The sequence below is a fragment of the Capra hircus genome, chromosome 4, assembly GCF_001704415.2.
Source record: "Capra hircus breed San Clemente chromosome 4, ASM170441v1, whole genome shotgun sequence".
Classification (NCBI taxonomy): Eukaryota; Metazoa; Chordata; class Mammalia; order Artiodactyla; family Bovidae; genus Capra; species Capra hircus.
Genome location: NC_030811.1, coordinates 5,550,920 through 5,572,239, shown reverse-complemented (window position 1 = coordinate 5,572,239; position 21,320 = coordinate 5,550,920). Strand labels below are relative to the sequence as shown.

Below are 21,320 nucleotides of genomic sequence, written 5' to 3'. Positions count from 1 at the left end.
TCCGGAGAATCTTGCTTTTCCTGTCTACACATCCAGAAAGTGAACCCTGAATATTGACACCTGGGACACCGAGGTCTCCAATTAAGGTTTTGGTGTGTGTCTCATGATGCACCTAACGTATCAGTGAAGTATTAACAAGCAAATGAGTAAAATAAACAAATACGCACGTGTCGGAACAAAACCCAGCGCTCACGTACAATGCACTGAGAACAAGCCCAGGAGACAAGGCTAATTACTATCAACGATTAGGGAGCAAAGTTGAGTACCATGAGATTCAGTCCTTCCTGAGGTCCTGCCTTGCTGACCAAGCCAGACTGTTTTGCTTTCTTTCTTTTTTTAAAGACTTTCATCTTATTATTTGCAGTTCACAAACAGATGGACACGCGTTTCCCTTTCCTCACCTTCAAAAGCAAGGCCATCCTCAGCCAAGCTGCAGGAAATCTTTGTTGTCCTTTTGGAGATAAGCTTCGCTATTTTCTGGAAGCTTCTACCGCCTCATGGCCATGTAAGACTCCTTGGGAACTAGATGAGATGTGGGGCTTCCCTCGTGGCTCAGCTGGTAAAGAGTCCGCCTGCAATGTGGGAGACCTGGGTTTGACCCCTGGGTTGGGAAGATCCCCTGGAGAAGGGAAAGGCTACCCACTCCAGTATTCTGGCCTGGAGAGTTCCATGGACTGTACAGCCCATGGGTTCAAAACAGTCTGACACGACGGAGCGACTTTCACTTGAAGACGAGATGTAAACGTGTTCTACCCTGTGGGGCATGTGGTTCAGAGACAATAGCTTGAATCTGCGTTCCAAGCGCAAATAGCCACAGGGGAGAGAAGCAAGGGCGTGCCTGTATCTCAGTGATTAAAGTACAAGAATGAAGAAAAGTTTCAAGCTGGATTTTGTCCCGGGCTGTCGTCTGTTTTTAGAGGAAGAGGCCGAAAGTGGGTTATTGCTTTGCTTGGGATGGCTGACCCTGATCCTCCAAGGGAATTAGGCTTGCTGCTAGTTAACCGTGTGGCTAGGACGAGCGTGATGGAAACCCTAGGGTCCCCAGGACATGTCTGGGATCAACACGCCACTGGGCCAGGAGCCCAGGGGAAGGCTACAGCCACAGCATTCAAGAAGCCCCTCCAAGGGGTAGGGTCCTTGCAGAGCAAAGGGCTGGCTCTCCTCCCGGGGAGAGAGCGCCAGCCAACCGAGGTCCTCGCTGCTCCCAGCAGCAGACGAGCAGAAAGATATATTGTATTTACTTGTGTGACTACACTGGGTCTTAGTTGCTGCACGTGGGATCTAGCTCCCCGCCCAGGGGATCGGATCTGGGCCCCCCACATGGGACCCACAGGGTCCCAGCCACTGGACCCCCAGAGAAGCCCCTGCCATCTTCTCTCGCTCTTAATGGGTCTGAATCCTTTTCCTCTCTTTCCCTTTGAAAATGGCTCTGCAGGATTTCTGTCTTCCCCCTTTCTCCGAATAACAGACAACAATGTTTGCCACACTTGAGGGTCACCTGGGGAGTCTGCGGCACCTTTTAATCCTGTGTCAGCAGACAATAGAGAAAGAGAACAGAGGAAGTCTGCTGCAGTTCTTAATGTGGGGAATCTTAACTCTCCCCCGGAAGTCACAGGATGGGAAGGACAGGGTGCAGACAGCACTGGAGGAGAAACGAGCGTCTCATCAGGCCAAGGCGGAGGGCTTGGTCCATCCTTAGCGGTGACGCTCAGACAGGATCGGGGAAGCAGGGGGATGCTGACTGCCGCATGTGGAGTGACTGGACCGAGCTCGATGAGGGCATCTTCATGGATGTAGGAGGCTGCGTGTGCACACAGGCCGGGCAGTGGATGCAGAGAGTGGTGTGGGTGCGTCCTGGCTGCCAACTGGGCCTCTCCTCCTGGAACGTTCCGCCCACCTCTAGGGCAGGCTCCTGGTCACTGTGCTTTAGCTGTTTGACCCTGCCTCCCAGCCGCCCCCTGAACAGGACCCCATTGGTTCAGAGATCCCAGCTGGGCTGATCAGATATCCTAGGATGAGGCATTTGGAGTGGCTGGTGGAGAGACGCAAAGACTAGGGATTCTCTGCATCTCTGTGAATTCTGGCCACTGAGCCTGCCAGAACCAGCCTGGCTCCTTCCCTTCCTGAGTCGCGAGCATTCAGCTCCTCTTTGAATTCTGTAAATACACCCAACTCCTTCCATCAAACTGTCTTCTTTGTTTTTATTTTTTTGAAAAGTGAGTTGTGGGGCGGGAAGTAAAAGGATGGGGGGCCAAAAATGGATTCAGAAACCAGGCTAGAAATGCTCTTAACACCCTGGGTACAGAGTTGGTTCCAATTCCCAGCAGACAATGCAGATGGGAAATGGGGTTGTTACACCATCACAGTCTATGACACACAAAAGCCATCCAGTTGCTCAGAAGTACAGCTATTCTTGGTACCAAGATGGGAAATTTCTCCCAGGGGTCTCGTGTGACAAAGTGTCCCTGCAACATCTTTTCACAGCACGTTCCATGGGCTGCCGCTTATAAGACCCTTCACACAGGCCAAGGGCGTTCCTCTCAAGTTCAGGGTTACGGAATCAGTTCCGGGGCAGTGGGAGCGATGTATAGTCCAGGCACCTTGACGTGGGTGTAGACTCAAGCAGGAGGAAGAGCAGACAGATTGTATGCCCTCCACACACGCCTCACACCACACGCGATGGGAAAACCGGGGGGCCAGGGCCCGAGGGGAGGACCCATGAAGCAGGACACGTGCTGCCTGTATACAGACCAGGGCCTTCACGCTTCATCAGCAGGCTGGGCAGGGCTGGTTTCCGGCTGGGGAAGGTCAAGGACGTGGGCTCCGTGCTTCAAGGGCAACAGCACGGGCTACCGTCCCTGGTCTGAACACCCACCGCCCCCACCCCCGAGAGAGCTTCTCTAAGGAAGCTGAGCCCCAACCCAACCTAATTAATGAGCGTCTTTTTACCAGCAGCCCCAGCCACTCCTGGGTTCGATCCCTGGGCTGGGAAGATCCCCTGGAGAAGGAAATGGCAACCCACTCCAGTATTCTTGCTGGGAGGATCCCATGGATGGAGGAGCCTGGCCGGTGACAGTCTATGGGGTTGCAAAAAACTGGACACGACTGAAACAGCTTAGCACCCAGGCAGGCACACTGAATGGCCTTCAAAGTCACTGACCAGAAACGGGCAGCATGGACTCCCGGCACCAGGAGCTGAAGGCCGGGCAAGCCTCCAGGACTCACAGGCCACCTGCAGGCTCCCCCAGACCTCCCAGACTGCATCCTGGCTGCGGCCTTCTGCCTTCAGAAGTGACCCTGGTCTTAACAGGGTGACCATCCTATGCCCGCAGGTCAGTCCTCCACTCCCCAGCCAGTGTCGTGAACTGCAGGTCCTGGCTCTTCTGATGTCACCGGTGCCCTGGGTGGGATGGCTGTGCGTGTGTGTTAGTCGCTCAGTCGTGTCCGACTCTTTGCGACCCCGTGGACTGCAGCCTGCCAGGCTCCTCTGTCCATGGGATTCTCCAGGCAAGAACACTGGAGGGGGTTGCCTTTTCCTCCTCCAGGGGATCTTCCCAGCCCAGGGATCGAACCCACATCTCCTGCACTGCAGGCGGATTCTTTACTGTCTGAGCCACCAGGTATCCCTACCCCCTCCCCCCGCCAAATTCATGTCTTTTCCAGGAAACTCAAAAAGGGAACTTAAGTGGAAACAAGGTCACAGCAGATGTAAGGGATTCGGAGGAGGTCATCCTGGGGTCAGTGGCCCTGCATGCAAAGCAACTGTGGTCCTCAGAAGGGAAGCGGCCCGTGGATACGGACAGACACACGGCGGGAGCGAGCCAGACGCCCACGGCGATGGAGGCAGACGGTGAGCATTGCCTCCACGGGCCAAGAAACACCAAGGGCTGCCAGCAACACCAGGAGCTGAGAGAAAAGCCAGACTCTTCCCCAGCCCCTTCAGCGGGACCACAGCCCCGCTGAGAGCTTGGTTCTGACGTCTGGCCTCTGGAGCTGGGAGGGAATAAATTCCTGTTGTTTAAGCCACCCGGTTTGGGCTACTTCGTCATGGCTGCCCCCACGAAATTAACACAACCTCATTCTGTTGTAACCAACCCAGGCCCAATGTGAGAAACAGGATGTCTGGTGAAGGTCTGGTCTGACCACCCTCCTCTGAGAGCTGGTGTATGATGGAGTAGTTGAGGGTTTCAGGATCCCTGTAGAGGAAACCGGGGATGGATGTTCTCTGGGGCGCTGGGACATCAGGGCTGGGACACACCTGCCCCTCTGGCTTCACATGTAAGTTCCCAACCGCACGTGGCCCGCGTCATCTGCGTGAGGACTCCCTCGTCACAGGACATCTGTACACTTGCACGTGAGTTCAGTCATCACGGGGAGGACTTGAGGGGTGCTAGGAGCAACACCCCAAACCACCAAAAGAAGAGTCCCCCACCCTCCCTCGTAAGTCACAGAGGCTGAACACTGGTGCTGGCCCTGTGGATGGCGTACAGCTCCGACCTACAGGCCCTCCTGCAAATACAACCAGAGACAAAGGAGGACCACTCCAGACCCGACACCCGGGGCAAGCATGTTTTCCAAAGCACCATCTTCCTGAACAGGAACTTCCTCTGTCATCAGAAAGAGGCGCGACGAGTAGGGAGACGCACCGAGAAACAGGAGAGGCGAAAAGAAACCGTCTGCTTTATGGTTTGAGCTTCCCCGGGGGCTCCGTGGTAAGGAACCCTCCTGCCGACGCAGGAGACACGGGTTCAGCCTCTGGGTCAGGATGACCCCCCGGAGGAGGGCACGGCAGCCCACTCCAATATTCCTGCCTGGAGAATCCCAGGGACAGAGGCACCTGGCGGGCTACAGTCCACGGGGATCACAAGGAGTCTGATGTGACTTGGCAACTAAACAAGGACAGCTTTATGGTTAGCCATAATATTTCCAGTTACGATCAACGGCGCTCAGCGGAGAACAGTTTATCCTTAGAGCACAAATTCTCATGAGCCTAAAGAACTCTCTCTCAAACACACGTTTCCTGCCCCTGTTTCTCTTAACAGATGAACCCCAGCTACCCAGGACCCAGAACAAAGTCAGGATGTGCCAGAAACAAGTAAGCCTCAAATCCCTCAAATGTGGTCCCAAATTTGAGTCCCAAAGACTCAAATCCCTCTGGCTTGTGGTCCACCCTGGGGCAGACCACAGCAGGGTACCGGGCCCAATCTTAGCTTCACACCACTCCTGACTTCCAGCATTCCACGTGGCTGTCCTTTCAGCCCTATCAGATGGCGATGTTTGCATTAACCCCCGCAAACCACGACCGATGGGTTAGCGCAGGAAGAAAGGGGCCCTGGTGGAAACCCGTTTTTCCGGAGCTCAATTTTTCTTGGGGGACGGACCCAGACGCGCGCACTCAGCACCATCGCTACAGCCACCGGCCAGCGGCAGCGTCCCCCGAGGCCGAGAGCGGCTCCCCCCGCAGCCCTGCACCCACCTGGAACAAAAGCATCAATGCCTTACTTTTTCTGGAGCGAGAGAAGAAGCGGATGCCCCCCGGCGAGGTGGACGGGTTGGAGCTGGGGGAGGAGTCTTTGGAGGAGGAGCGGAAGATCCCGCTGAAGCTCATGCGGCGTGGGGAGCGCGGTGGGGACTCCTGGTAGGAGAACGGGAACACGGTTTTGGGGGAGCCGGGGCTGGTCTTGGGGCGCACGGGGGCAGACACGGGGCTGGAGGGCCGGGGCTGGGGGCCTCTGGTGAAGAAGCCTTTGGAGGGGCTGCCCGAGCCGAAGGGGCTGTCCACCTGCAGACAGAAAGACAGACAGACAGACATGTGAGGTCCCTTGGAGCCCAGATGGCGGCCTGTGTGGACCTCCCCTCCTCCGCTGTCCCCTGCCACCCAGCTTGGGGGTCCATGGCACCCCAACTGAGAAACAGCCCAACCAGGCTCTCACACAGACAAGGGGCGGCCTGAGAGGGTGTGCAGGATGGGAGCAAGGATGACCCATCCACAGGCTGGGCCACACCACCCCATCCACCCCCCAACCCTGGCCTCCGTCCAGCTCTCTGCAAGGGGGCTTCCGGGAGGCGGGGAGGACAGCCAAGGCAACCGCAAAGCCTCGAAAGCTGGCCTCTTCCCCTCTGGCCTGTCTGCAGCCCCATCTCCTGGTCTTCACTTCTCAAGAACATGCATCTGTCCTTGAGGTCTGACCGCCCTGCAATAATGTTGCCCTTCCTCGAAGGAGGGAGCACAGACCCCCAGGACCTGAGAGTCTGGGGGCCCGGGGCTCCGTCCTGGGGTCCTGGTGTAGAAGGGACGAAGGTTTCATCTCCAAGCAGCGTCCACGTTGGAGTGACCACAAGGGTTAGGGAAAAAAGTTAATGAGGCTGAAAACCTCTGAGGCTCACTTGGGTCATGACTTGAAATCGCCACCAGTTAGGGTTTGAAAAAGTGCTTGACTCCATCTTCAAGCCAGTGCACTTGCAACTCATAGACTGGAGGGATTTCTAAGGTGCCCTGCTGGTGGGTTTAGGAACCAGTATTCGCATCTCAATGGCTTCCCTCATAGCTCAGTTGGTAAAGAATCCGCCTGCAATGCAGGAGACCCCAGTTTGATTCCTGGGTCAGGAAGAGCCCCTGGAGAAGGGATAGGCTACCCACTCCAGTCTTCTTGGGCTTCCCTGTGGCTCAGCCAGTAAAGAATCCGCCTGCAAAACAGGAGACCTGGATTTGGTCCCTGGGTTGGGAAGATCCCCTGGAGAAGGGAAAGGCTATCCACTCCAGTATTCTGGCCTGGAGAATTCCATGGACTGTATGGTCCATGGGGTTGCAAAGAATCAGACACAACTGAGTGACTTCACTTCACTTCATTTGCATCTGAGCGCCTGGGCTTGACCTGCTCAACCCTTGCTGAACCACCGGGGGCGTTACTGAGACTCCCTAAGCCTGGGTCTCCTCCTGGGTGGAATGAGGGGCCCACCTCGCCCCTCAGGGCTGTCTGAAGGGGCACCAGCCAGACCTGACCAACAGTAATCACCTTTGCACACGACTGGCTGTCATCCCCTGGGGAAGCCTGCAACACAGGAGCCAGAGGGCCCCGGCCACCCAGCTCTGCAGCAGGAAAGGAAAACCACTTGTCCACTGGGTGCTGGGGCAAGGACGAAGCCTGGCGGAAGTCGGCCAGCAGGCTGAGACCCCGGGCTCTGCAAGGCAGGTGACCCCAGGTGCACTGAGAAGGGAGGTAAGAAAGCGGCCTCTGTGTCTCTGTACACCTGGGGTGCCTGTCCGGTCCCGGGACCCTGTGAGCTCTTCCACCACTAGAGGGCGCCCTGAGCTGGGCTTGATGTTCAGTCGCTCAGTTGAGTCAGCTCCTCGGCAACCCTATGGACTGCAGCACACCAGGCCTCCCTGTCCATCACCAACTCCCGGAGTTCACTCAGACCCATGTGCATCGAGTCGATGATGCCATCCAACCATTTCATCCTCTGTCCTCCCCTTCCCCTGCCCTCAATCTTTCCCAGCATCAGGGTCTTTTCAAATGAGTCAGCTCTCTGCATCAGGTGGCCAAAGTGTTGGAGTTTCAGCTTCAACATCAGTCCCTCCAATGTACACCCAGGACTGATCTCCTTTAGGATGGACTGGTTGGATCTCCTTGCAGTCCAAGGGACTCTCAAGAGTCTTCTCCAACACCACAGTTCAAAAGCATCAATTCTTCAGCGCTCAGCTTTCGTTATGGTCCAACTCTCACATCCACACATGACTGCTGGAAAAACCATAGCCTTGACTAGACGGACCTGTACTGGCAAAGTGATGGCTCTGCTTTTTAATATGCCGTCTGCACTTGATGTTCAGTCGCTAAGCCGTGTCTGCTTCTCCGCGACCCCATGAACTGCAGCATGCCAGCCTTCCCTTCACCATCTCCTGGAGCTTGCTCAAACTGACATCCATCATGTCGGTGACGCCATCCAACCATCTCATCCTCTGTCGTGCCCTTCTCCCCCTGCTCTCAATCTTTCCCAGCATCAGGGTCTTTTCCAATGAGTTGGCTTTTCCCATCAGGTGGCCAGAGCACTGGAGCTTCAGCTGGGCTTATGGTCCCTTAAAGGAAGAGATGCCCTTGTGGGGACTCTCAACCACACGCCCCCTTCTTCCTGAGACCCTCTGCCCTGCGATAAAGGACCAGTGTGGCCATGAGGGGCAGTGCAGAACCTTATGCCCAGTGGGCTTCGGAGGCAGAGGCCGAGCTACACCCGAACCACGGGACTCCAGCTCTGCTTGAGTTCAAGGGTTTCTTTTTCCAACCATGTGATACAGGAAGCACAAAGGTCTCTAAAGTGTTGGGTTCAGCCACTACCCACTGACCTACGGGCTCAGGCATTCCAAAGCTCTTCTGAGTCCCATGCATAATTCACACGGAGCAGCTTTCCAAGAGGTGGGCGGCATGTATCTGTGGACATGGGCTAGGGGCGGTCACAACCATGGGCCCAGGGATGGAGGGTCACCCCACAGCAGGATGGTATGAGCAAGGATTCTGGACACAGACACAGGAGCTGAACGCCGGCTCGGTTTCCAGCAGTGACCAGAGACCTAGTGTCAGCGTCCTCGTGTGTACACTGGGGGCAGCAGGCTGCCCTGCAGGGCCAGGTCCCGACCCACGGTACGCGCCTCGGCCTCTTCACTCAGCTCTCACTGCCATGAATTTGGCCCCAGTAGATCCTTGGTTAGGTGTGGAGAGTCAGGGAGGCAGGGCTGGTTTAGGGAGAGGCTCCACGTGGGGGGTGCGGCTTCCCTGATAGCTCAGCTGGTAAAGAATCCGCCTGCAGTGCAGAGGACCTGGGTCCGATTCCTGGGTTGGAAAGATCCGCTGGAGAAGGGATAGGCTACCCACTCCAGTATTCTTGGGCTTCCCTGGTGGCTCAGCTGGTAAAGAATCCACCTGCAATGCGGGAGACCTGGGTTTGATTCCTGGGTTGGGAAGATCCCCTGGAGAAGGGAACGGCTACCCACTCCAGGATTCTGGCCTGGAGAATTCCATGGACTGTACAGTCCATGGGGGCGCAAAGAGTCAGACACGACTGAGTGACTTTCACTCAGTCAATCCATGTGGGGTGTGAGAACCTAAGTCTCCTTAGAGGGGACACCACGGAGGCTCTGCAGCACGGGGCTAGCACAGTCATTTAGGGCCGACATGCTGGTGGCCAGTCACCATCACTTCCCGGGTATCCCTGACCCCAGAGCTCTGAGAAGGCACCAACTGGGGACACAGTGAAGGCCACAAAGCTGGTCAGTTGTGGGTGGGACATTAGGCCCACGGCCTTGACTCTTGCACCACATACCTCCCGGGAGCAGCCTGGCAACGTGAAACAGAAAGGAGTCAAGGTCAAGTGTGAGGACAGAGGCAGGGAGTCACGTTAACCCCGTGGATGTCCCCTCCACGCTGCACAGTGAGCTCGGCCTGGGAAGGAGGAACGGCTGAGCAAGGCTGACGTTCTTTCCACGCAGAGAACAAGACGTGGGGAAGGTTGGGGTCCCCGTGAGGCCATGGAGAATGGCAGGGAAGATGAGGCTGGCCTGAGAGTGAGCCAGATGGGGAAGAGTCTGCAAAAAGGGACACTGTGGGTCACGGGGCCCCAAACCAGAGAAGGCACTGAGAGCTGACAGGCTGTGGACAGGCCGAGGGGCAGAGACGTCCCAGAGCCAGGGAAAGAGGAGGTGGAGCTGGGAGGACAGACAAACAGCCACTCACTTGGGCCACCACGGACAGCTCACAGGGGAAAGCGGAGCCAGCTGCCGCTGGATGGTCAGTCTCACAGGGCCCGGGGTGCCTGCTTGAACCCTATCTGAAGGGCAAGTGGAGCCCCAAGATTCTCCAGACTGGGATTCCATCCTATGCTCAGAATTCCAGGCTGATGGAACCAGGCCTCAGCTGTCAGCTTGAGGAGGGGGCCCCAGAGAGCAGACTGTCCCCCAAACATGGCCAAAAATGGTGGCCACAGCTCAGCCTTGTCCACAGGAAGCGTAAGGACTGGTCTCAAGCCATGACCTCGAGAAGGTGGGCACAGAGCTGGCCTCTGGGTCTGCTTCCTCCAGGATGGGTAGGGGTAGGAGCCCCAGGGACAGGGCCCATGCCTTCAAGCAGGACGCAGCTAATATGGTACTTTGCCAATGCAATGGCACGTTTCCTTGGGTTTGGATGAACAAAGGGCCCAGAGCCACCCCAGTGCCTGCTGGCTCCTCAGAGCTATGGATGGGAACTCAGGGCACAGTGGGTAAGGCTGCCAGGCCCACCTCTGTCCACGGCTGCAGGGGGCGCCGCGGGGCAGGGCCCAGCCTCCCGACTCTCAGGTCTCAGCTGCATCCCAAGGACGAAGGGGAAAGGAGAAGAGAGGTGCAGGGGTGAAGGTGAAGGGTGGGCGGGGCTGGCCTGGCGGTGACTGACAGCCGACTGGGAGGGGGGCCTCTTGGGAGCTTGTGGGAAACAGGCGAGGATAAAGGAGGTCACAGGCAAGGGGTGCCAGAAAAAGGGGGGCTGAGTGAAACAAAACCTCAAAGGGAGGATCTATTGGCCAGGAACACCCTCCCCTGAAGTCTGACTCAGGCCAGAGAGGTGGGGAGGTCAGGCCTGGCAGGCAAGGGCCGCATCCAGCAAGCTGATGGTGGGGTGTCCCAGCCGGAGCCCCCGTGTACTCCAGACAGAAAGGGGGCGGGTGTTCTCAGCAGAGGAGCCAGAGGGGTGGTACGCGTGGCCAGTGATGGACAGGAGTGCCTGAGGGGAGTCTAGGGCCCGGCTGAGTGCAACACTCCCCACGGCTCAGATAAACAGGACATGGGTGCTCCCCTCCACAGCGCTCCAGACGGTGGATGTTCTGAGTCACAGCCGCGTTCCCAGACCGCCCTTGGGCAGCTGCCCATCTGCGTCTGCTCTACGGACAAGCTCGTTTCATCCTCACAAGGGAGGTGAGCACTGTCATGAGCCCGGGTTTGCTGACGGGGAGACAGGTTCACAGAGAAGGTCCTGTCCCAGGTCACACCTCAGGGAAGCTGCCAGGAAAGATAAACAAAGGGTCCAGGCTCCTCGTCCCAGGATCAAGGGGCACAGACAGGAAAAACCCGTGGTCACTCGTTGAGGGGGTGGGGGGTGGCGGACTGCCTGGCATTCCAGACTCCCCCAGGCCCCGGCCACCCTGGCCAACCCGGAGTGACCGCAGCGCTCTTGAAAGATCCGGGGACGTCAGAGGCACTGATCTTCCTCTCGACGCCGGCCCGGGAGAGCTGTGTGGAGGCGAGGTGACCAGAAGCCCTTGCATCCTGAGATGTCTTTTGTGACAAAGGGCTGCCCCCTCTGGGGGCAGGGGAACCAGGACTGGGGACTAGTGGGGAGAGCGGACAGACTCCCATCTCAACTGATGCTTGGGAGCCTGGGCGCTTGGCTCTTGAGCCCAGAGCTCCCAAAAAGGGGAGCTCAGCCTTGGCCTCTAGATCGTGGAGGAGGAGGAGGCCACCCAGGGTCCCATCCACGTTCAGCTTGGCAGCCACGGAAAGTGTTCAATTCCCTGAGGAGACGGGGATCTCAGTCACAGGGCACAAAGATGCAGAGATGAGCTGGGAGGTGCAGGACCTGTCCTGCTGGGACACTCCCCTGCATGGCCTGCCCCGCCAGTCCCAGAGCAGGGGGTCTGGACGCAGCATTGCACACACTGGGCTGAGCACCAGGCAACCCAGACTGGACCCAGCCCAGCTGTGAGGCAGCCCGAGGACTGGGGGAAAGTCTGTCTATCACTCTCTGCTCTCAAGACACGGCCTGCAGCGCTCCCCGCTGGGCACGACCGCTGGGCCTCCCGCCAGCACTCTGCCCTGCACTCACCCCCACTGCAGGCTGCCTAGACCTCCCCATTCCTGCCACGGCCGCTCCACCCATCCCAGGACACACACGCCTCGGGCTGCCAGCCCTCCACCAACCTTGAGCAGGAAAAACGGACCCGTGGGAGAGGGGAGAAGGTGGGTGAACGAGAGGAAAAGAAAAGATGGAAGAGGACGGAAGGGAGAGAAGGACTTGAGGGCTGGAGGCTGGAGTGGGGGAAGGGAAGGAGGGGGCGGGGCAGGAGGAGGGACTCCTGTCTCATGGGGAGAGACACCCAGGCTCCCTGGTTTTCAATCTCTTCTCTTTGCCTGTGAGCATCTCAGGCACTCAGGGAGCTGAGCTCAACGCGAGCTCTTCAGCATCACCTCTGCCCGCTTTGGGGCATCCAGGGACCAGGGAGGAGCCCCGAGGGGAGAGAAGAAAAAGGGGTGCAGCCTGGAGGGTGAGGGTGGGCTCAGCTGCAGCCAGGGGCACAGGGCGGAGAAGTCTGTCTCGGGCTTGAGCTGAGCGAGTTTGGCCTCCGTGGCAGCTCTGGTGAGCTGGGAGAAGCTGGGAGGAAGGGAGCCTTACCTTACGAGACGGAGGCTTTTCTGAACTCTCCAGGTCTCCATCCAGGAGCGGCATGGCAAAGGAACTCAGGTCCTAGGACGGAAAGAGGGCACGTGGTCAGTGACCAGGACCCTCGGGGGCCCACCTGGCCACGTCTGGGGCTGCACGTGGGTCTCCGAGTGTATCCCCAGCCCCTTGCTGAGTCCTCCTCGAATGCCAGCCACCAGGGAGGGAGCGGATGGCCAAGAAGGTGGAAGGAGGCAGTGGAGACGCCTGCCCTGGGCCCCCCTCGGGGATCCAACCTGCTCTCCACCTTTCCTCTCGACCCCCCAGGGAAAGAGCAGGAAGAAGGCACCTGGACTGCAGGGCAGGAGGGAGAGAATGAAGGAAAAAGGCTGGGGAGGGAAGGGAGAGCCCACCGGGCGCTCTGGGGAGTGGCCGATGGGCCGGACACCATCTCCTAGCACGAACATGGCCCGAGGATGTGTGTCCTCCTGGGAAGAGGACAGAGCTGTGTGTTGGGGGCTGGCCACTAGGGCAGAGCACTCAGAAAAGCCTGATGACATCATGGCCCAGAGAGATGGCCTTGCGGTGAGGCGGGGTGGGGTGGGGTGGGGGTGGGGGTGGGGGGTGGTAGACTGCACAGACTCATCGTGTCTGAAATGATGAGACCCTCACCGTCTCCTGTCTCCTGCCTGGTGGACACCTCCACTTGAGGCAGAAACCCCACCTGGGCAGCCTTCTACCAGGAGAAACTGCTTGCATCCCGAACCTTCTTCTTTTTTTTTTTTATCCTTGCTAACTGCAGTAAAATACGTGTAACATAAGACGTGGGCTTCCCTCGTGGCTCAGTAGTAAAGAATCCACCTGCCAATGAGGGAGATGTGGGTTGGATTGCTGGGCTGGGAAGATCCCCTGGAGAAGGAAATGGCAAACCACTCCAGTATTCTTGCCTGGAAAATACCATGGATGGAGGAGCCTGGCAGGCTACAGTCCATAGGTTTGGAAGAGTTGGACACGACTTCGCAACTAAACAACAACAACCACCCCAAGATTTACCATCTTAGTCATTTCAACTCAGTGGACTTGAGCACCTTCACACTGCTGTGCAAACAGCCTCCAAGGCCCTTTCCTTTCTGCAAAGCGAAACTCCACGGGCATTCGACAACTGTGCCTCTCTGCCAACCCTTCCCCCACATTCTACTTTCTGCCTCTATAAATGTGACAGCTCTAGGGACCTCCTAGAAGGGGAATCGTGCAGTATTTGTCTTTCTTGTTCCTGGCTTATTTCCCTTCACATCATGTCCTCAGTTTCATTCATGCTGTAGCATGTGGCAAAATTCCCTTCCTTTTGAAGGCTGAGTAACGTTACATCGTGACTGCAGCCATGAAATTAACAGACACTTGCTCCTTGGAAAGAAAGTTATGACCAACCTAGACAGCATATTAAAAAGCAGAGATGTTACTTTGCCAACACAGGTCTGTCCAGTCAAGGCTATGGTTTTTCCAGTGGTCATGTATGGATGTGAGAGTTGAACTATAAAGAAAGCTGAGCGCTGAAGAATTGATGCTTTTGAACTGTGGTGTTGGAGAAGACTCTTGAGAGTCCCTTGGACTGCAAGGAGATCCAACCAGTCCATCCGAAAGGAAATCAACCCTGAATATTCACTGGAAGGACTGATGCTGAAGCTCCAGTACTTTGCCCACCTGATGCAAAAAGCCGACTCACTGGAAAAGACCCTGACACTGGGAAAGATTGAGGACAGGAGGAGAAGGTGACAACAGAGGATGAGATGGCTGGATGGCATCTGTGACTCAGTGGACATGAGTTTGGGTAAACTCCAGGAACTGGCGATGGACAGGGAGGCCTGGTGTGCTGCGGTCCATGGGGTCGCAAAGAGTTGGACACGACTGAGTGACTGAACTGAACTGAATGTTCCACTGTATGGATAGACCACATTCTGGTTATCTAGTCATTTATTAAGGAATTAGAAAAGACCTTGATGCTAGGAAAGATTGAAGGCAGGAGGAGAAGGGGATGACAGAGGATGAGATGGTTGGATGGCTTCCCTGACTTGATGGACATGAGTTTGAGTAAGCTCCAGGAGTTGGTGATGGACAGGGAAGCCTGGCATGCTGTAGTCCACGGGGTCGCAAAGAGTCGAACACGACTGAGTGACTGAAGTGGGTTGGTTCCACCTTTTGGCTACCGTGACTAATGCTGCTATGAACACAGGTACTATGGATTGAACATCCAAATACCCCAGAATGTGACTGTACTTGTTGAGTCTTTGAATTATGGTAATATGAAGCTAGACAGGTGGGCCCTCCTTAAGACCTCAATCCAATATGATTGTGTCCATAGAATAAGAGACCATTAGGATAGACCCAGAAGGAAAGACCATATGAACACACGGAGAGAATGGCCATCTATGAGCCCCAATGAGAGAGGTCTCAGAAGTCACTCACCCTGCCGAAACCTTAACCTTGGACTTCTAAGCCTCGAGAACTGTGAGAAAATAAATTTCTGCTATTTACGCCACCCAGTCTGTGACACTTTGTTATGGCAGCCCTGGCAAACTAATACAACAGGTGTACAGATATCTCTGCAACCCTGCTTTCGGTTCTTTTGGGTATAGACTCAGATGTGGAATTGCTGGACTATACAGTAATTCTATTTTTAATACTCTTGAGGAACCCCTGTACTTTTTCCATAGCAGCCGCACCATTTTATACCCCCACCAAGAGTGCACGAGGGTGCCAATTTCTCCACATCCTCACTGGACGCTTGCTGTTTTCTGCTTTGTTTTAGTTGTTGCTGTTTTAGCCATCCTAATGGGTGTGAGACGGTATCTCAATGAGGATTTGATTTGCATTTCCAATGGCACCCCACTCCAGTACTCTTGCCTGGAAACTCCCACGGACGGAGGAGCCTGGTGAGCTGCAGTCCATGGGGTTGCTAAGAGTTGGGCACGACTGAACGACTTCACTTTCACTTTTCACTTTCATGCATTGGAGAAGGAAATGGCAACCCACTCCAGTGTTCTTGCCTGAAGAATCCCAGGGACAGAGGAGCCTGGTGGGCTGCCGTCTATGGGGTCGCACAGAGTCGGACACAACTGAATCGACTTAGCAGCAGCAGCAGGGGTCTAGAAACATTTAATGGAAAATTCCAGAAATAAGCAATTCCCATATTTTGAATCTCATGCCACTATGAGTAAGCTGATGAAACCTTGCACCATCCTGCTCCATCCCAACCGGGACGTGACTCACCCCTTTGTCTGCCATATACCCTCACTGCATACACGCAACTCGCCCACCCAGCACTCAGTAGCCGTCTTGGTTATCAGCTCAACTGTTGGTGTCGGAGCTTGTGTTCAAGCGACGCTTCTTATACTTAATAATGGTCCTGAGGTGCTAAAGGCGTGATGCTGGCAGTCTGGATATTCTCTTACTGCGCCTACTTCGCATTTCACATTTGCCGTAGCTATGTATGTACAGGAAGAGCAGAGTACACACGGGGCTCAGCACGACCTCAGCCACTGCCAGTCTCGAACACAGCCCCTGCGGGTAAGGGGAAACTACCATAATTTTTGTATACGGTGTAAGGTGAGAGCCCAGCTTTATCTCGCATGTCGATATCTAATTTTCCCAGCACCATGTACACACAGGGCTCAGCACTACCTGTGGTTTTAGGTACCCACTGCCAGTCTCGAACATAGCCCCTGTGGATAAGGGGCTGCTGCTGCTGCTAAGTCGCTTCAGTCGTGTCCGACTCTGTGTGACCCCATGGACTGCAGCCCACCAGGCTCCTCCGTCCATGGGATTTTCCAGGCAAGAGTACTGGAGTGGGGTGGATAAGGGGAAACTACTATAATTTTTGTATATGGTGTAAGGTAAAAGCCCAACTTTATCTCGCATGTCGATATCTAATTTTCCCAGCACCATGTACTGAAAAGATTATTTTTTCTCCAGTGGATGGTCTTAGCGTGCATGCAGTCACGTGCGTACTCACTTGTGTCTGACTCTTTCTGACCCCATGGACTGTAGCCTTCCAGGCTCCTCTGCCCATGGAATTTTCCAGGCGAAGGATACTGGAGTAGGCTGCCACTTCCTCCTCCAGGGGATCTTCCTGACCCAGGAATCCAACCTGCAAATCTCTCGTGTCTCCTGCATTGGCAGGTGGATCCTTTACCACTGTGTCACCAGGGAAGCCAATGGCCTTGGCACTCCTGTTGAAAATCATATGGCTGTATACATACGGCAGGGTTTCTTTCTGGACTCTATTCTATTCCATCAGTCTGTCTTTATGCCAGCACCACACTGTTCTGATGATTGTAGCTTTGTAGTAAGTTCTGAGATCAGGAAATGTGAGACCTCTAATTCTGCTCCTTTCTTTTTCTCAAGATAGTTTGGCTTCTTGGGGTCCCTTGAGAGTTCATATAAATTTAAGGACGGCTTTTCTATATCTGAAGTAGGGATTCTGATAGGGATGACACTGAATGTGTAGATGACTTCGGGTAATACTGACATCTTAACAATATTAAGTCTACCAATTAACGGACGTGGGATGTCTCTCCATTTATTCATCTCCTCTGATTTCTTTCAGCAACATTCTGTAGTTTTCTGTGACCTACCCTCACTTTTGGGGTTTCCCTGGTAGCTCAGCTGGTAAAGAATCTGCCTGCAATGCAGGAGACCCCAGTTTGATTCCTGGGTTGGGAGGATCCCCTGGAGAAGGGATAGGCTACCCACTCTAGTATTCTTGGGCTTCCCTGGTGACTCAGACAGTAAAGAATCTGCCTGTAATGCAGGAGACCTGGGTTTGATCCCTGGATTGGGAAGATCCCCTGGAGGAGGGCATGGCAACCCACTACAGTAGCCTTACCTGGAGAATCTCTAAGGACAGAGGAGCCTGGTGGGCTACAGTCCATGGGGTCACAAAGAGTCGGACATGACTAAGCAACTAAGCACAGAACCCTTGCTTTTTTAACCCCTCCTACCCTCCCCAGGCTCTGCTGAGGGGTCCAGGTCTTCACCTCCTTTTGCCCAGCCCTCCTTTGGGTTTCCTATTTGTTCTCCAACAAATCTTTCAACTTAGCTAGTTTCAAGCCATCTGCAAACCTCTGCTAGAACAGTGATTCCTAAAACTGTGGCCTCATAATGCGGGCCCCTCCCCTAAAGCCTCAGGAGCTCCACTCCACTATGACCAAGCCAACGGCTCCCACAGCAAGTCCACTGTGACATGCTGGCGGTCTCTAATAACGTAGGCAGATTCCAGACTCAGCCCGCTCTGGGGTGGTTCATTTCAGTGTCTCAAGCGGGCTGCATGTTTGAGTTACCTTTGGAGCCTGGGTCCCACCACACAGGTGAGTCCGACTGGTCTGCGGTGCAGGGCAGACTTCATGGTGATTCCGCCCAGGCAAGAGCCACCGGCTTCCCACGGGTGATTCACCATCAGGAGCCTTTGCCAGGCCCCACAGCCTCTAATCTAGGCCTGGCGGGACTTGCCAACCTCCACAGCCTGATTTCTGATGCACTCTATACCCTGCCTCTTTTCATCAGGCACCCAGACAGGCTCTTTATGGTGTTTTAAACAGGCTGTGTATGTATGGACACTTTGGAGTGCCATTTCAACTCCTCCAAGGTGGCAGCTGAAGGTCACCCTTCACCAATGGCCAACCCCCTTCCTGAGACAACAGACCCCGTGTCACCTGGCCCCCTGCAGCCAGCCTCTAGCGTGGAGCTGACAACCACATCTGAAGCTCCAAGCCTTTTCCTCCTGGCCACCCACCCTCAGACCCCAGCCCTGATCCTGGTTTTCACAGGGTGAACTACTAGCCTGCAAAGCCCGATGCAGCCGCCATCTCTGGCCTGGCCAGGACCCACCCTCAGGGAGAATCCATTCCTCTTATCTGTCCCCCAGACCTCACAACAGGACTTACGGCACTGTACTACGACCATCTATCAGTCTGTGTCTCACCGGACTGAGGGCCAGTCCAGGGCCAGGGCTGAGTCTTCACCTTGCAATTCCGTGCCCTGCGTTTGCCCTGTGCAGCAGGTGGGCAGGCGTCTTTGAATCAGCTCCCGGACGGAGGACCCCTGCCTGGGCAGCACGCGTTGGGGCTTGCCTGGCCTGTGCCAAGGGGCCAGCCGGCTGGTGGGCCTCGTGGTCACAGCTCACAGGGGAGGCTCTTCCTCCCAGGTGTGGGCGCTTACCTCCCCCTTTAATGAGTACATTCCTCTGCGGTTTCCAATAATCATCACTCTGGGACATTCGTTCAGCCCGGCTGTCCCCAGACGCCCGGCGGGCACATGCCCATCTATTCCTCAGGGAACCGTCATGTGCCAGTGACCAAGGCCCGGCGGTGGAGTGACTTGGGACAAGACGGTCTTGAGACAGCTGAGGCCGGGACGGGGTATCATCCCCACCCCGGGCTGGGCATCACCCGTCCTGCCCCAGAGTGAGCCCAGGAGAGGCTCTCAGAGTGACCGCGGCAGCACGCAGGGTGTTTCGCTCGGTCAAGCATCCCCGTAGCTAAGCCTCTTGGCACCCGTGGCGGGCTTTGCTGGAAGGCTCCCTCACCCCACATTCCACGATTCTAATCTCACCTCCCCCAGCTTACCAGGAAACAGGGTACGCCTCAGAGACTGGTGTGGGAAAATCTGCAGCTGTGACCACAAGCCTGCTGGCCGGTGCATGAATGGGACCTGGTCGCTTAGCTCAGGTAAAGTTCCAGAAGGCCAGGTGCCGGGAGCTTGCCTGGGGCTTCTAAATGTTTAAATGCCTACTGGAGCTCTGGGTCTCACTGCTGTAGCCACCCCTGGCCATCTCTGGATTTCTTCTCCTCACTGGCAGGCGCTCAGACCCTCCCTGGGCACTGGGTGGCCAGTTCCCTGAGCTACCAAGAGACGGCTCTGTTCTTGGGGATGGTCCCCGGCTGCACACGTATTTCAGACCCTGACCACGTGCTCTGGAGAAGACCAGCAGGGTCCCTGGGGAAAGTGCATTTTCAGGATTCGGGCTGATAAAGTCACCTGTCACGGAAGCCACAGGACAAAAGAGGAAAGCCGCAGGTTTGAGAAAATTCCCACGATGCGAGCTGACCTGAAAAGTAGCTTATTTATTAATTCTGCCCCTCTTCAGAATTTCAGGCGAAAGTCAAAGATCTCAGCAGCAGGGTTGTCATTGATTTGCCACTGGTATGTCCCCAGGTTTGATCCCTGGGTCGGGAAGATCTCCTGGAGGAGGAAATGGCAACCCACTCCAGTATTCCTGCCTGGAAGATACCACGGACAGAGGAGCCTGGCGGGCTACAGTCCATAGGGTCGAAAAGAGTTGGACACGACTGAGCGACTAACACTTTCATTTGTTTTCATGTCCTCAAAAACTTTGAGTCTTTGCCTCATATGGTCTTCAGAGCAGCCCAGACAAGTAGAAAAGGCAAGTGGTTTCACGCCAGTCTACAGATGAAGATATTAAGGGGTCAGAAAGGCGAAGCCATTTGCCCAAGGCAGACAAGTGCACGACAGCAAACAGGCTCTATAAACCAGGTCCACAAGCTCCCAGCTCAGAGCTCTACCGAGTACACCCTCGCACCTCCTTGCGATGACTCAGCTCCAGTGATAAAAACAACTGGGTATCAGAAGGTACCCAGGGCTCTTCAGTGACAGAGACACCGGGCTCTTCCGTGCACAGTGAGGTCTCAGGGGAAGAGCAAGGGTGGAGGAGACTTGGTACAGTTCACGGTTCACTCCAAAGGCAGGGTGTGATACTGCCTCTTCAAGGTCTACTACGTCTTAATCTAATGGGAATTTATACAATCTTTGTCCAGAACAGAGGTCATAATAAAAAATTTTGTATAAAGAAAAAAAAAATAAAGCAATGCACCTAACACAACACTGTAAATCAAGTGTACGTCAATAGCAGATTTTTAAAAAGGAATTCATGCCGATGTTGCCAAGGACTGAAAAGTATCAAGCGTCCTGCCACCAGATGCAATCACCCCGTTTTGTATAGTTTGGGATCTCATTTACAGCACGCCCACCCCCCCAGCCACTTATCTCAACCTTCTCCATACTGTTTACAACCATCTGATGTCTCAGAGCCTTGACAGCAGGCGTGTTATCGATCAGACGCAGTTCTGCCCTTTCAGCATTTCTGACGCTTTGTCTTACAAAACTCCTTTGTTGTTGCAGCTGGGCTCCCCCGGAAAGAGCCCCGATAAAAGTGCACACCCAGGACAAACAGAAAGGCCGCCAAGGTCAGGGGCCGCGGCCTGCACCTGAGGGCCAACCAGGGGTCTGAAACATCAGGGTCATCAGCGAACATCCCCATGCAGTTTCCAGTGGTTTGACCCCTCCCGGGGAAGGCACACGTGGAGGACGGTCGCATGTTCCTTCCCTGCCGAGCAGACCCGAAACCACAGCGCGTCACTGACATCTGATGCTACCCAGGCGGACAGCGGGTCCTGGGTGCTGTGTGGGCTCGACAAGCCCGCACCCCTCGGGCACGTAACAGCGCGACCTGTTCACAGAGGTGGAGCTCGGGGGCTCCAGCCCTGTCCTGTGGTTTACTATCTGGGGATCTTGGGCACGCCTGAACCCGGTCTTCCAGCTCCCAAATGAAGGGTTTAACGAGATAATTTCAGAAGATGCCTGTTAGCGCTGACATGCTCTGCCCGTATCTGTTGAGCTAAATAGCTAGCGGGATCAGAAGCGTTTTAAGGGACTACTGCTAGACTGAGAATAAAATGCTCCTCATCTTCCAGGACTTGTCGTCAAGATAATTTTCTTCTTTTCTCAAACTACCAGACATTCTCCACTGCCCTCTCAGCTCAGGGCAGGGTCCCCAGACTCAGTGTGTGTGGGGGGCGTATTGAGGGGGTGCCCCTTGCTTCCCCAGTGATGGTTCATAGCTGACTTGGTGTG

At 55.4% G+C, this 21,320-nt stretch overlaps 1 protein-coding gene across 3 annotated transcripts in view; it reads right to left on the bottom strand.

Moving 5' to 3' along the window:
* The window catches only part of PRKAG2 (protein kinase AMP-activated non-catalytic subunit gamma 2), a 310,081-nt gene that overhangs the window by 202,659 nt on the left and 86,102 nt on the right, over nt 1-21,320 (bottom strand). For 2 of the 3 annotated variants that reach the window (XM_018046688.1, XM_018046689.1), the window contains exons 2-3: nt 12,411-12,482; nt 5,503-5,782 (exon numbers count right to left, since the gene is read on the bottom strand). In XM_018046688.1, coding sequence (XP_017902177.1) covers nt 5,503-5,782; nt 12,411-12,482 — 352 coding nt within the window. The remainder of the gene's footprint in view (nt 1-5,502; nt 5,783-12,410; nt 12,483-21,320) is intronic. The other variant, XM_018046690.1, reaches the window with a different exon arrangement.